At 58.3% G+C, this 13,452-nt stretch overlaps 1 protein-coding gene and 1 long non-coding RNA gene across 2 annotated transcripts in view; both read right to left on the minus strand.

Annotated features, from left to right (window-relative positions):
- The window catches only part of LOC118974312 (uncharacterized), a 13,819-nt gene extending 9,842 nt beyond the window's left edge, over window positions 1-3,977 (minus strand). The window contains exons 1-2 of the long non-coding RNA XR_005063870.1: window positions 3,826-3,977; window positions 1,340-1,343 (exon numbers count right to left, since the gene is read on the minus strand). This is a non-coding gene — a long non-coding RNA (uncharacterized LOC118974312). The remainder of the gene's footprint in view (window positions 1-1,339; window positions 1,344-3,825) is intronic.
- A 410-nt stretch (window positions 3,978-4,387) lies between these two features.
- On the minus strand, window positions 4,388-13,273 carry LOC118974319 (arylsulfatase D-like). The gene is made up of 10 exons (XM_037027695.1): window positions 12,890-13,273; window positions 11,728-11,877; window positions 11,016-11,137; window positions 9,975-10,097; window positions 9,191-9,614; window positions 7,948-8,084; window positions 7,701-7,838; window positions 6,792-6,954; window positions 5,110-5,231; window positions 4,388-4,982 (listed from the first exon to the last, which is right to left on the minus strand). The coding sequence occupies exons 1-10, from the start codon at window positions 12,925-12,927 to the stop codon at window positions 4,618-4,620; spliced, it is 1,782 nt and encodes a 593-aa protein (XP_036883590.1). The 5' UTR covers window positions 12,928-13,273; the 3' UTR covers window positions 4,388-4,617.
- Window positions 13,274-13,452: the final 179 nt, after the last annotated feature.

Below are 13,452 nucleotides of genomic sequence, written 5' to 3' on the forward strand. Positions count from 1 at the left end.
AGCACCGGGCCTTTGGGTCGGCAAAACACTGAACAGCTTTTATACCAGCTCTTTCCACCCCCCAAAAAGAAACAAAAACCGGGTTCTGATCCGTGGCACCCGTCGAAAGTACACCCGTCGAAACACAGTGGTGCGCCTCCAAACATACCCAGTGTGTGAAACGTACTTTGCAGATAAGAGGCGTTTTCTTTTAAGTTTAATAGCAAAAAAAAAACCAGTCATAGTTCAAGAAAACTCCAGTTGTTAACCAAAATAACGAGTGGGGAAATCAGGAGGTGAAACACAAGACTCACATGTTCAGGGGAAAAATAAAAAGAATGCCGTGTAGGGAGCCGGCTGGTGCGCCCGTGTGCCTTTGAGTGAACGTCAGCACCCGGACCTGTGCAAGGCCGCACGGGAAACATTTAAGTTTGTTTTTTCTTTTGTCTGCTCCTTTACATTGTTCTTTACGTTCTGCATATAAGTGAAATCCTATGGTATTGGGCTCTGCAGTATTTCATTGAGCATAATAGGCCCATTTATGCTATGAAACTGGTACAATTTCCTTCCTTTTTATGGCCGAGTAATATTCCATTATAGATATGTATGTACCCAAGCTGTTTTATGTCCTTTACTGACGGACACTTGAGCTCCCTACCAATTTTAGCTATTGTCAATAACGCTGCAATGAATGTAGGGATGCATATATTCAGGGGTTTTTTTTAGATATACACCCAGAAGTGGAATCGCCGAAGTAACATCCAACACGGGGAATATAGTCCCTCATAGGGTAAGAACTGTGCTTGGTGCCCGGTGGGTGCTGGGAATGTTGGGAGGACCTGTTTGTAACGTATATTGTTATATCTAAACACCATGCTATGCACCTGGAAACTAATACGAAACAATACTGCATGTACACCGTCCCTGGAAACGTTTTTAAAATAAATTTAAATTCAACCAGAACAGAACCTGTTGAAAACGTTTGAGTAGTTTTCCAACTTTTTTTTAAAAGATTTTTTATTTAGTTATCTTTAGAGGGAAAGGGAAGGAGAGAGGGAGAGAAACATCAGTGTGTGGTTGCCTCTCGTGCGCCCCCTACTGGGAACTGGCCTGCAACCCAGGCATGGGCCGTGACTGGGAATTGAACCGCGATCCTGTGGTTCGCAGGCCTGCGCTCAATCCACTGAGCTACACCAGCCGGGCCTTTTCCAGGTTTTTAAGGTTGCACGTGAGTTCATTTCCCCAGAGGCGGTAAGCGTCATCTCCCTGGCAAGCGGCCCTTTACCTGCCTGGACGTACACCCTCACATCTGCCTGAGAACCCTCTCTTTGTGGCTGCTTCTTGACCCCATTCGGCCCACGTGCCTTAGCTCCCCGACCTCTCCACGAACCCCAGATGCTGGACCTGTTATTTTGCACGCTGCTTCCTCATTTTTCATTCACGTGGGTCATTTGCGGGGGTGGAATGAAGACACGAACAAAGGCCACCAGGATTTGGAGCACGGCACCTGGGAAGGAACGGCGGATCTTGTCTGTGCCTCTTGTGGCGAGGACCGTTGGCGGCTGCCAAGGCGCCCCGTCTCCGAATCACGCCTGTAAGCAGACCGCGCGGCGAACCGAGAGAAGGCCCTGTCCGCGCTGTTCAGGGAGGCTGCAGAGGGCGCGGGGAGCGTGGCTGGGGGGCAGTATTGCGGGTTCTGCACGGAATGGCTGTTGTCTGCACCCCCCCCCCCGCCCCGAGTTGGGTCTGGTGTCCCTCATCGTCACCCATGCCCGTGGCTGACACTTTCCCCCCTAAGTTGACCTCCATTGAGCTGCTCTCCCTGGGTGAAGAACGTCCTGCCCGCCTGCCCTGTCCGGAAGCATCCCCGGGGTGGGGGGGTTTCCTAGAATCGGACACTAAGCTGACCTCCGACAGGCAATCAGGGGACTAGCTGGCATGTTCTGTGTTGTGAGGGAACCGCAGGGGCTGTGCTCTGTGCCGAAAGGCGACTTCTGAGATGGGGAAGTGTTTGCTAGCGACAAAATCACACCTGCATTGCTTCCAGGGACGATGGCACGGTGAGCACGGGGTGTCGGAAGGTTAGAGTGGGCGGGGGGGGGCGAGACCGAGAGGCACTTGTGACTTGTGGGAGCAGGTCGAGAGCGTCGCCAGCGGCCCCATCGGCAGCCCCAGGGTGGGGGGCCTCGCCTGGGACTCCCTTGGGTGTGCTTGGCTGTGGAAGGCACAGCCACACCTAATGTTGCACCCGGCACCCTCTGGGGGGGGGCAGGGGAGGGACACCCAGATGAGTGTTGGGCGCCATTAGCCAACGTGCGGGGAAGGAGGAACGGACGCCAGGCCTCTTCCTCCTCGCTGCCCTTTTTAACCAGAGCGGGGTCTGTGTTTCCCATCCATTGACGGCTACGCGGGTCCAAGGCCCGGAGACAGTGGCTGCACACACGCCAAGGTGGTGAGGATAAGAAGGGCCGTGACCCAAAGAGCGCTTAGCACAGTGCTGGGGGCAAACAGGTCCTGGGCTTGGGTTGTCTTCAGTTTCCCCGTCCTCGGTCTGGGGATTGGGTCTCGTGGCCACAGGTCAGTATACACCACCACTGACTTCGGTCTCTTTGTCCAGCGGTGGCGGGGAGAAGGAAGATGGGATACATTCACACAACGAAATATCACTCAGCCATAAAAAGAAAGAAATCTTATCGTTTGTGACAAGACGGATGGACCGAGAGGGTGCGGTGCTCAGTGAAATACGTCAAAGACACACAAATCCTGTCTGATCGCACTTACAGGCGGAACCTTTAAAAAAAAAAAAGACCAAAACAGTGCCCTGGCTGGTGTGGCTCGACGAATGGAGTGTGGCCTGGGAAGCAAAGGGTCGCCGGTTCAATTCCCAGTCAGGGCACATGCCTGGGTTGCAGGCGAGGTCCCCACTAGGGGGTGCGTGAGAGAGGGGCAACCACACATGGATGTTTCTCTCCCTCTCTCCCTCCCTTCCTGCCTCTCTAAAAATAAATAAATAAAATATTTAAATTGAAAAAAAAAGACAAGTACAAAAATAGTGAAATGTACAGGTTAAAAAAAAAAAAAAAAGACCAGATGGGTGGTTCTCGGCAGCTGGGGCCGGGAGACAGGAGGCCTGGAGAGAAGTGGTCACGGGTGGCAGAGTGGCCACCATCTGCTCCTGGAGTCCCGAGGGTGTCCCGAGCGTTCGCTAGCGCCTCCGTGCGGCCGGCACAGTTCACGGTGGGTAAGGGAGATGCTGAGCGTTGTCTTCACAAGGGGAAAGGCCTTCTTGCATCTCAGCGGGAAGACGGATGTTACCCTCCTGGGGCGACCCCACCCCAAGGTAGGTCCGTGTCCTCTGCGCCTTGAACTTCCACAGGCTTGCGAGTCTGTTCTTTCTCAGTGGCGGTGGGGAAAGTAAAGAAATACAACCAGACGTGGTATAGTGTAGTGGACTGAATGGGGTTCTCACCCGGGAGTGTCACTGGTAGGATTTCCGTTTCTACAAATCTACGGAACGTTATCTTGCCGACCTTGGCACAGTGGGAGGTTCGCAGGCGACCTGAGAATAAAGGGCCTTCCTAAGTGAGAAGGGACCCCCCCACCCCATTTATTGACTCGGGCAGGAGCCCACATAGGGTCCCCGTGAGGAGCAGACACAGGGGTGGCACCTATAGAAAGGGGAGGGGGCAGGGACACCCAGGGCAGGGAGGCGTGGCTGTGGGTGTATCTGACATGGCATCGTGACGCTGGTTCTCCACAGTGTGTTTCATTCTCAGTCCTGGGCTCCCCCGTCCAGTCGTCACTCCGTCGGCTTCCCTGTCCCCTTGGCACACAGCTCTGTGGGACACAGGGTGGCTTTGTCCTGTTCCAGCACCCACAGGTGGAGGCACAAGATGTATAAGGCACTTTATCGCAGCAGGCAGCTCTGACTCGGTTTTAAGGGGGTGGCACGATGGTAAAGATTTTATCTTTAGAGGGGAAAGGGAAGGAGAGAAGGAGAGAAAGATCAATGTCTGATTGCCTCTGGTGCGCCCCCTGCTGGGAACTGGCCTGCAACCCAGGCATGTGCCCTGACTGGGAATCGAACCTCGATCGAGTGGTTCGCAGGCCCAAGCTCAATCCACTGAGCCACACCAGCCAGGGCTGCCTTTATTATATTTTTATACTCTATTCTTTCTCCATGTTATGATTCATTTTGCTCTTTGGACTCCTTCATTCTGATGGGCGAATAATAATACCCTACTGCCTACATACATATAGACGTATGTGTGTCTAGATAGATGTATGTAGGTAGGTAACACCGTCTTCCCCGTGTGCCCACTGACCGAGCCTTAGGTGGTCTCCACGGCCGGGCAGTTGGAGACAATGCCGCTATGAACTTAGGGATGCATACATGCTTGTTCTGCCCGGTGTTTTGGGATTCCGAGGATTTATTTCTACCAGTGGGATCACTGGGTCAGAAGGCGGTGCCGTTTTCTGTTTTTCGAGGAAATCCCACGCTGCTTTCCACGGTGGCTGCACCGTCTGCATTTCCACCAATAGTGCACGAAGGCTCCCCTTTCTCCGCATCCTGCCCACGTGGGCATGGGTGCTACCTTCCCCAGGGCAGCGCCCCCCCCGCCCCCGCCCCCGGGGAGGTCACAAGTCCGGGTGGTCTCCGTCCTGGCCGCAGGAGCAGAAAGGGAAGGTCCCACAGCAGGGCTGCAGCCACGGCTTCCAGAGAATGTGGCTCCGGGAGAACTGGGGGGGCACCGGGCTCCGCGTGGCCCTGTGCCTCTGCACCGCCTCGCCCACCCTGGCGACCACCTCGTGGAACCGGGGCTCGGAGCCGGGCGACAGGGGCCGTGCCTCCGAAGGGTCCCGGGAGAGGTCGAACAGCAGTGGCGGGCTGTGCTGGGTCACGCCGTCCCCCGAGCAGGGGCACACGCCTCGGCCGTAGCAGGCCCCCGCTCCCTCGGGGTGGAACCGCGGCGTCACGTAATGGACCTTCCACACCCGTCCCCCTGAAGGCAGATGGGGCGCTGGTCAGGGCAGCTGGGGGCCCATGGAGAGCAGACGCCCGGCCCCCCACGAGGAACCCTTGGGGGACAGCAGCCCCCCCCGCCCGGCGTCGGGCGAGCGTGTACTCACGGTCCCTCTCGTGCCAGCGTGCCGCATGTAGATACTTCCCACAGTAATGAAATAGGAACTCGTGCTCCGAGTGCGCGGCAGCTCCCTGCAGCAAGGCCAGCAGGCTACGGCCGTCGATCACCCTGAGTCGGCGAAGACACCAGAGGGAGGGATCAGCCCTCAAGGCCAGCCGGGCTGTGCCCTGCCGCTGGAAACAAACCCCCGAGGCTGCAGGGGCCCCAGCTGGCAGCGGGGCCGGGGCAGGTTCAAGCTGTCTCCCTGAGCCGTGACCAGTTTGCAAGCGTCCCAGCAGGACACACATCGTCCTGTGGAGATTCCAAGTCACCAAGTCTCAGGGCCGCTTGTTACGCAGCACGGTGTGAAAAGCATACGAGTGCACACGCACACACACACACACACACACAGACACACACACAACATTTGACCTGGGATGTGAACACAAAGCCTTCTCCAAGTCCGGCTGCCTCACCCAGGCCCCTAGCTTGAGCGCTGAGGTCACATGAACCTATTTAGTCACTCGAGACTCCCGAGATACACAATGTCACCTGTATAACTGGACGGGCCCCTGGCCTCTCGGCCCTTCCAATTAGGAAGACGCCTTTCTGACCACAGACGAGCCCTGGAGGTACTGCTTCATCTCTCACGGCACCCAGATGGGGGTGTGGAGGGCTCACGTTGTGTGCCTGCGGGGCTGGGCGTTTGGGGAAACCTTAGCCTGCGAGTTATGATGAAGGTGTTTTGGGGCCGTGGCTGAGGTCTACAACCCGTGGACCCTGAACGGAGACGAGCCACCCGGAGGAGGAGGGTGGGCCGCATCCGACCGCCCGAGAGCTGTCAAGACCCAACACGGAGGCTCCTGGGACGAGGTGGAATTCAGCCCGCCCCCCAACACAGAAATCCCGCCTGACTTCCCAGCCTGCTGGCCTGATGTAGCATCGAAGTCCGTCAGCGTCGATGACTGCCTGAGTTTCTTACAGGAAGTCTTATTTGGTACACACGCATGCACACACACACACACACATTTCAGCCACCCATCTATAGCCTTGCTTCTTTCTCTCGACTAATAAACTAAAAAAAAAACTAATGCGTTTTTTTTTTGTGACGGGAATTTAGGGGGAAGGGTATCTCACGTTATCCACAAGAGTATGTCTTTGATCCTGACATTGGAATCCAGCAACACTAGGAGCAGAATATTGCCTCCGAGCCTTGGCCCGAATTCAGTGGATTGGATTCTTGTCCTCTGGCCCCCGAAAGGTGGCAGGTTCGATTCCCAGTCAGGGCACATACCGCAGTGGTTGGTTCGATCCCCAGTCTGGGCGCAGACAGGAGGCGACCAATCTGTGTCTCCTTCTCTTTCTCTCTCTCTCTCCCTCAATTCCTCTCTCAGCCTATTCTTGGGTGCAGATTAAGAAAACAGACTCTGACGTGTGCTTTTTTCTCTTGTCTGAGAGCGACTCTTTGCCACCGCCCTAATACAGAAGTGAGCACGGAAACTGCGGAATGGGTAGCTTGACCCGATATTTTATTTTAATCTTGAGCCTGACTGAGGTCGGTTAGTTTGTGTGAAGCGGTCGCCTGCCCTGGAGGACAAGGGGATTTTTGTAGCGTTCTCGTGGTGTTGGTGTTCCCCGCTAAATGCGGGCGATCTCCGGAAGGAGGGAGCAGGGTGTCATCCTACGTACCTGTCCCGGGGCACCTCGCTGCCCCCCAGCTGGACCACGGTGGGGAAGATGTCCATGAGGCTGGTGGGCTCGGAGACCACCCGGCCGGCGGGCAGCACCCTGGGCCAGCGGAAAATCCCGGGGACCCGGATCCCGCCTTCCCAGCCGGCCATGCCTTTGCCACCTGTAAGTAAATGACACCCCGTGAAGACTCCCCAGGCGGCTGTGTAATCTAGACACACACACACACACACACGCCTGTGTGCCACGCCTAGCCGCGTCAGGGGCAGCTGGTGTTTCCCCCAAACTGGCCACAGCGATTTTACTCCTGGACCTTGGGACGCCCCTTCCCCGGCAGATGGAGTCCACATCCCTTCCCCCTGAAATCCGGGGTGCCTTTGTGAGCCCTTCCACAAACAGGGCGTGGGGTGGGTCCCTTCAGAACCCCTAGTGGGATTTCATGCAAATGCAAAGGGGTCTTCCTCTTTTTTCCCCCCTGCATAGAGAGGGCGCAGGACCTGGGAACCCGCTTTCTCTCGCTCTCCGAACGCCGCAGCACACCCAGCGCCCTGCTTTCTCGCCCTCCCTGCCCAAGTCCTTCGTTTCGAACATGAACCCCTGCCAGGGGCCCTCTGGCGAAGGGGTGGGGGCCCCGTCGACCCCTCGGTGAGACCCCAGTGATGATGAAGCCCCGGACGACTGCCAGCTCTTTGTAAAAACACACGCATCACGATGAACCGGGTGTTCCCACTCCGGAGGAACCCCGGGTACGGAAACTCAAGCGAGCGTATGACGGTGGGAGAGTTTGAAACAGGGTCCCGCTCCCCACTGGCTTCTCTACGCGGGTCTTCCCTGGGACGCCGTCGCCGTGGTGACCCCACGGCCGCCTGACCGCACTCACGCTCGACCCCTCGCGCCCACGGGCCTCACCTCTGTATATTCCGTTCCATCCCCCCAGCTGACCGAGGGCTTCGTCCCTTGCCTCCAGATGTCCTCCGTGGTCAGAGGTGAAGTACGTGAGCGTCTTGTTTTTCAAACCGTGTCCTTCCAGCGCGCCGAGGAGTTGACCTCGACGGAGAAACGGGACGTGTCGGGGAAAAGGCAACCGACAGAGCATCGCTGGGTAGCCCTCTGCCGCGGCGAGGCCACGAGCGAGCCGCGTCCTGCCCGGACTTACCCACAAGCCAGTCCATCTCCTCCACGTTGTCGCCGTACAAGCCGTGCCGACTGGTCCCCAGAAACTCTTGGGTGGTGACCAGGGGGATGTGCACATGCAGCAGGGACACAAACAGGAGGAACGGCCTGTGTTTGTTTCTGGAAGGAGAAAAAAACGCCCTTCAAATACAACGGGCTCCCCCCCTGCCCCGCGTCAACGCTGGGGGACCCGGGACGTCAGCGCAGAGACCGGAGCCCGGGAAACCAGTCCACGGGCAACGTGGAGTGCCTCGGGCCCGTCCGCACCCACGGCGGGCCTGCGAAATCCCAAAGAGGCTAGGGAGACACAGGTGCTCTGAGAAGCCTTGTTGTCTTTGAAACGGGGTGGGTTAAGCGGGGCAGGAGGCTCACGGCAGGAGGCTCAACGTCCCTAGCCATCAGAAAAATGCGCATTAAAACCACCACGAGACGCCCCCTCCCACCCGTCGGCCTGGCCGTCCGTCATCCATCCATCAACAAAGGACCAAGTGCTGGCGAGGGTGTGGGGAAAGGGGAGCCCTCCCAAAACTACAAACGGGACTGCCTGATAAGCCCGGCAATTCCGCCTTGGGGTGTTTATCAGAAGAAACCGGAACCACTATTTCAAAAAGATGTATGCACCTTCATCGTCACGGCAGCGTTTTTTTTTTTACAATCCATCGCCGGGATCTGGAAACAACACAAGTGCCCATCAACGGGGGAGCGGATAAGAAAGATACGGGTCGTGTGTGCGGTGGAATATTACTCAGCCACGAAAAAGGTCGGACCCTCACCTTTTTGAGACAGCCTGGGGAGACCTACAGGGCATGACGCGAGTGGAAAAAGGCAGACAGAGAAACACTGATAGCATCTGATTGCACTTATATGTGGAGTCTACAAAAGAAAAGACTTGAACAGACAGAACGGAAACCAGCTCCGAGAGACAGAGAACAGACTGATGGTTGGTTGCCAGACGGGAGGAAGGTTGAGGCTGAACAAGGCGAAGGGATTGAGACGCCCAGACGTGCAGGGACAGAACAGTCCCAAGAAGGTCAAGTCCAGCCCAGGAGATGCGCTCAATAACATTGTGATAACTAAATACGGGGCCAGGTGGGGACCGGAAATATCGGGGAGACCGCTTCGTAAGTTACATCAACGTCTAACCACCGTGCTATGCACCGGAAAGGAAGGTTTCAGCTCTAACCGAAGACACAGAAACAAAAAAAAAACCCAGGTGGTTCAATTACCTTTCAATGTAGGCCACGGCTTCCTTCAGCAGGAGATGGGTTGTCCTTTCCAGGACCATGGGCTGCTCAATGACGTCGTGGTCCCTCATCAGGATGCAGTTCCATCGCCGCACGAACCCAAAGCTGGCGAACCAGGCGGCGAAGAACAGGAGGAGGAGGCCGGCCGCCGCCAGGACGGCCCTCCAGGGGACGGAGAGGAGCCCGCAGGCCCGGCCCGCGGCCGCCGTCAGGATCCCCCAGGCCGCCCACTGGGTGTAACGCCGCAGCTGCGCTCTCAGGGCTGCGTCCACTTCGGGCGGCCGGCCCGGCTGGCAGTCGTTCACCAGGGTGAAGGGCATGCCGTAAAAGTAGTCAAATCCGTGGCGGAGGGGGTGGTGGCAGTGGTCCCCCCGGGTGGCGCAACTGACCCCCTGGTGCCACTTTCCTGAAGAGAGAAGCAAACAAGCTCAGGGAAAAAGACCTCCACGGTAAGGGCCATGCGTCCGAAACGCAGCCCCTGGTCAGCTCAACGCGGGCGGGCGCCCGGAGGACGGCTAAGGTGCCAGGCGGCGGAGTTTGAAACTGGAGAGGAGGGTGACAGAGACCAGGAGAGTGGTAAGTGCCGGGGGAAACACGGGCCGACCCACCAAGACTTTGAGGTAAAACTCCGTGTCCCGGAGAGACGCCGGCACTGGAGGCGACCCAAGAGAGGTGGGACCTGGGGTTCTGCCCCGAGACGTCTTCCCCTCGGCAGAGCGGGGGGTCCTCGTGAGGGCGCTCCTTCAAGGGCACCGCACCCCCGTACCTATGAGGCCTGTGGCGTAACCTCCGAGCTGCAGGATTCTCGCAAACGTGGTTTCGTTCTGGGGGAGTCCGCCCGAGCCCCCGTTCCACTGAAGGGCCCGGTACCCGTCGCTGGCGTCCATGCCTGTGGAGCAGAGCAGAGGGGACGCGCTGGGGGCCTCTGGGCAGCCGGGGGCGCTCTCCACGGGGCGTGGGTGTGCATGGCCCTCCAGGGGCCCCGCCGCAGGGCCTGGAGTCGTGTTTGGTGGTCACGGCTCGGGGAGGGGGTACGAATTCCATCTGGCGTGTGAAAACGCCCTGACGTTGCTTGGGGGAAGACCTACCAAGAGAATGCCCCGGCCCGGCAAAATCAGGAGTGCTGACGTGGAGAGTCCGAGTCTCCATGTGTGTCTGTATATCTATCATCCATCCATCCATCCATGTGTTTATCAATCTACCCACCCTCCTACCCAACAACTACCGATGTATCTATCCATCCTTCTGTCATCTATCTATCCATCCATGACCTATCTATCTTTTTGGCATACAGGATGACACTCCAACCAACTGAGCCAGCCGACCGGGGCTCGATGCAAATATTTAAATGCAGACAACACCCCGGTCAGCCGCCACGAAGCTTTCAGCCTTCTCAGTGTCCACCTATCAAGACGTTTCTCACGACTCTGTAAAACACAGTCATTCGGTAAATTCCAAGACAACAAAGAGGCAGCTTGTGTTTGTCCTGTTCTCCTTGGATCTCGGCCATCGTGACCTGCTTGTTAAACTCAGTCCATCCATCCATCAATCAGCTGGTTGGGCATCACCCCTTCAAGCAAAAGGTTGTGGGTTCGATTCCCGGTCAGGGCACACGCCGGGGTTGCGGGCTCAGTGCCGGTTAGGGGCGCATGAGAGAGGCCACGGATGGACATGTCAGCCACCAACAGAAAACTCCCTCTCTTTAAAGAACCAATAAATACACCCTTAAAGAAGTAAAAGTAGAAAACAAAATGGGTGGACACAGATGTGGCCGACTTGGGTCGCTCCCCCCCCCCCCCACACCCACCTGATCTGAAAGAGTGTCTCCCGGTCAGGAAGGCGGCCCTGCTCGGGGTGCAGAGCGGAGCGGCCGCCAGGTGCTGGGTGAGCCTCACGCCTTCTTCCGCCAGCCGGTCAATGTTGGGCGTCCTGAGCAAACCACACCGGGGTCACTGTCATGAAGGGGAGGGCCTCCCCCCACCCCCTGGCTTCAGCAGCTCCTTGGAATTGGGAAGGCATTTGGAAGGGACCTTCCTAGAAATAGGGTCTTTGCCCATGGGAGGAGGGAAGGGTCTGAGAAGGAGGTCGTCCTGGGTCAGGGTGGCCCCACGTCCAAAGACAGTGTCCTTAGAAGTGACAGAAGAGGAGACGCTGATGCAGAGGAGCCACGTGGAGGGAGGCAGAGGCCGGAGGGGACCCCCCCCCCCCTGGAGCCCATGGAGGGAGTCTGGGCCTCCGAGGCCCGGTTCCAGGAGAGTGGACGCACGCTTGTGGTTTGAACGCACCCCCTGCGTGCTCGGTTGCTAAGGCAACCAAAGGAAACATACACCCGCCCAACACTGTTCCACAGTGTTGGAAACGTGTGCTATTTTACTTTGGAAAAATAATTCTTTCGGCGTCGAGATCGGACACACTCGGGGATCTCCTACGTTCTATAGGCAGATTTTAAAAAGCCTCGTCAGCCAGACGCCCGTGCACACTCCACAGACCCCGCCAGGACCACCACCAGCCCATCGTACCTCAGCGTGCGGTTCCCATAGCAACCAAGGTCCCCGATGCCGAGGTCGTCCGCCATGATCAGTAGAATATTTGGTTTCGAGGCACTGGCTGTTTTGAATTCGCAAGTCCTCAGGAGCAAACATACGGTGACCAGAGCCGGCCAGCAGGCCCTGGAGAGAAACGCAAACGGCAGGCATGAAGGTCTCCGCTTGGGGAGGAAAAGTCACCCTTTCAAACCAGCTGGCAGGGCAGGCGTGCGCTGTTCCAGTCATTTAGGATTTAACGAGGGGTCGCGTCTACCGTCGGCTTCCTTTTGTCGTCACTGCTTGCAGAACGACGTGCACCGCACGGAACTCGAACGAGCCCGCTGCGCCAAACTGGCGTTTGTTTTTGAACCGCACCGCTCCTTCCCGCCGCTGTGTCACTGCGCCCCACACGCCTCGGTCAAGGCGGGGTTAGGAGGGTGAGCGCACGCCTCCCTTTGTCCCTGCGGAGAGGCCCGGTGTCCCCAGAGTTCCGGGTGCGCCATGCTGCGGGCGGCCTGGGAGGGTCGTGGCGGAGGGACAGTTACGTATTAAAATGACCAATGTGAGATGACAAGCACCGCAGACATGACCCGGAGACTCAGGACGGCAGTTACTACTACCTAGAGACCGCGCGGCTTGGAAACGCGCGCTCCCGGAGCGCGCAGGCGGCCCTGCGTAAAGGGACGCGGCGCGCACGGGGCGGATCCCGGGCTCTCCCCGCCCTGTAACCCGGAGGTTACTTGGCGACGGTGTGGCCCGGGTCTGGGCCATAAGCTTCTACACCTAGGTTGTCCTTGTGCAGTTCCCCCCCGGGGGCGAGTGTTGGAGGAAGGTCCAGCCGCACTCCGGGGCCGCCAGGAGGGGGCCTCGAGGGCGTGTCTTAGGCGGTGGGGGAGGGCCCAGCCTGGCCTATCTATTTCTTCGCTTTTCGTGTTCTCTTGGCCCCCGTGGGGCGGGGCTTTGTCGCCGCCCCCACGTTTGTTTTTTTTTTTTTGGGCCGGGTGTGGGTCAAGACGGGCCCCTCGTTGTACCCTGATGACTCTTTGGCATAAACAGCTGCCCTGCCCGGGGACCCGCGCTCACCCTGGATTCCCTTCCACCCCGCGTCCCCGGCTCCAGGCCCCCAGCGGGGGCTGCGTCCCGGGGTCCCGCGCACCTGGAGGCGACTGCGGCGGCGCCTCCCCTCTGCACCATCCGTCCCGTGGCGGAGCGAGGGCGAGCCAGACGCCCCGGACCTTGCCCGGAGCCCTCTGCGCCGGAGTCCCGCCCCCGGAGCTGTAAAGTCTGCCTCCCTAATCGGCTTAATCTCCTCCTGGGCCTCCTGGACCAGTAATCTTTGAAACAGGTTTTCCCGGGTCCCGCAGGTTCCTGCGGTCACCCCGGGTGACTAGGACGAAGGAGGAGGCGAACGAATCCGAGCTGAGCTGGGCTTGGGCAGGGTGACGACCCACCGCCCCTCCCCTCGGGCCCTGAGGACCGAGCCTCCTTCCCTCCGTCGAAGGAAGGGCCTGGGAAGTTTCCCGGTGAAATCAAGCGCCCGGCATGCAAATTCACTTTCCCCGGGCCCTGGCTACCAGATTGCTACTCTGTGACCCAGGGGAGGGCGCGTGCGTTCGTGTGTGTTCCATGTCACCTCGCTCAGCGGGACCGCGTCACCCACCGGGGTCTGCCTGGCGGCCCTCATTCAGGTCCCGGCCCCCACGAGCTACGCTCAGGTCC

Source organism: Sturnira hondurensis, unplaced genomic scaffold (genome assembly GCF_014824575.4).
Source record: "Sturnira hondurensis isolate 20B ecotype Veracruz unplaced genomic scaffold, ASM1482457v3 Scaffold0019234, whole genome shotgun sequence".
Lineage (NCBI taxonomy): Eukaryota > Metazoa > Chordata > Mammalia > Chiroptera > Phyllostomidae > Sturnira > Sturnira hondurensis.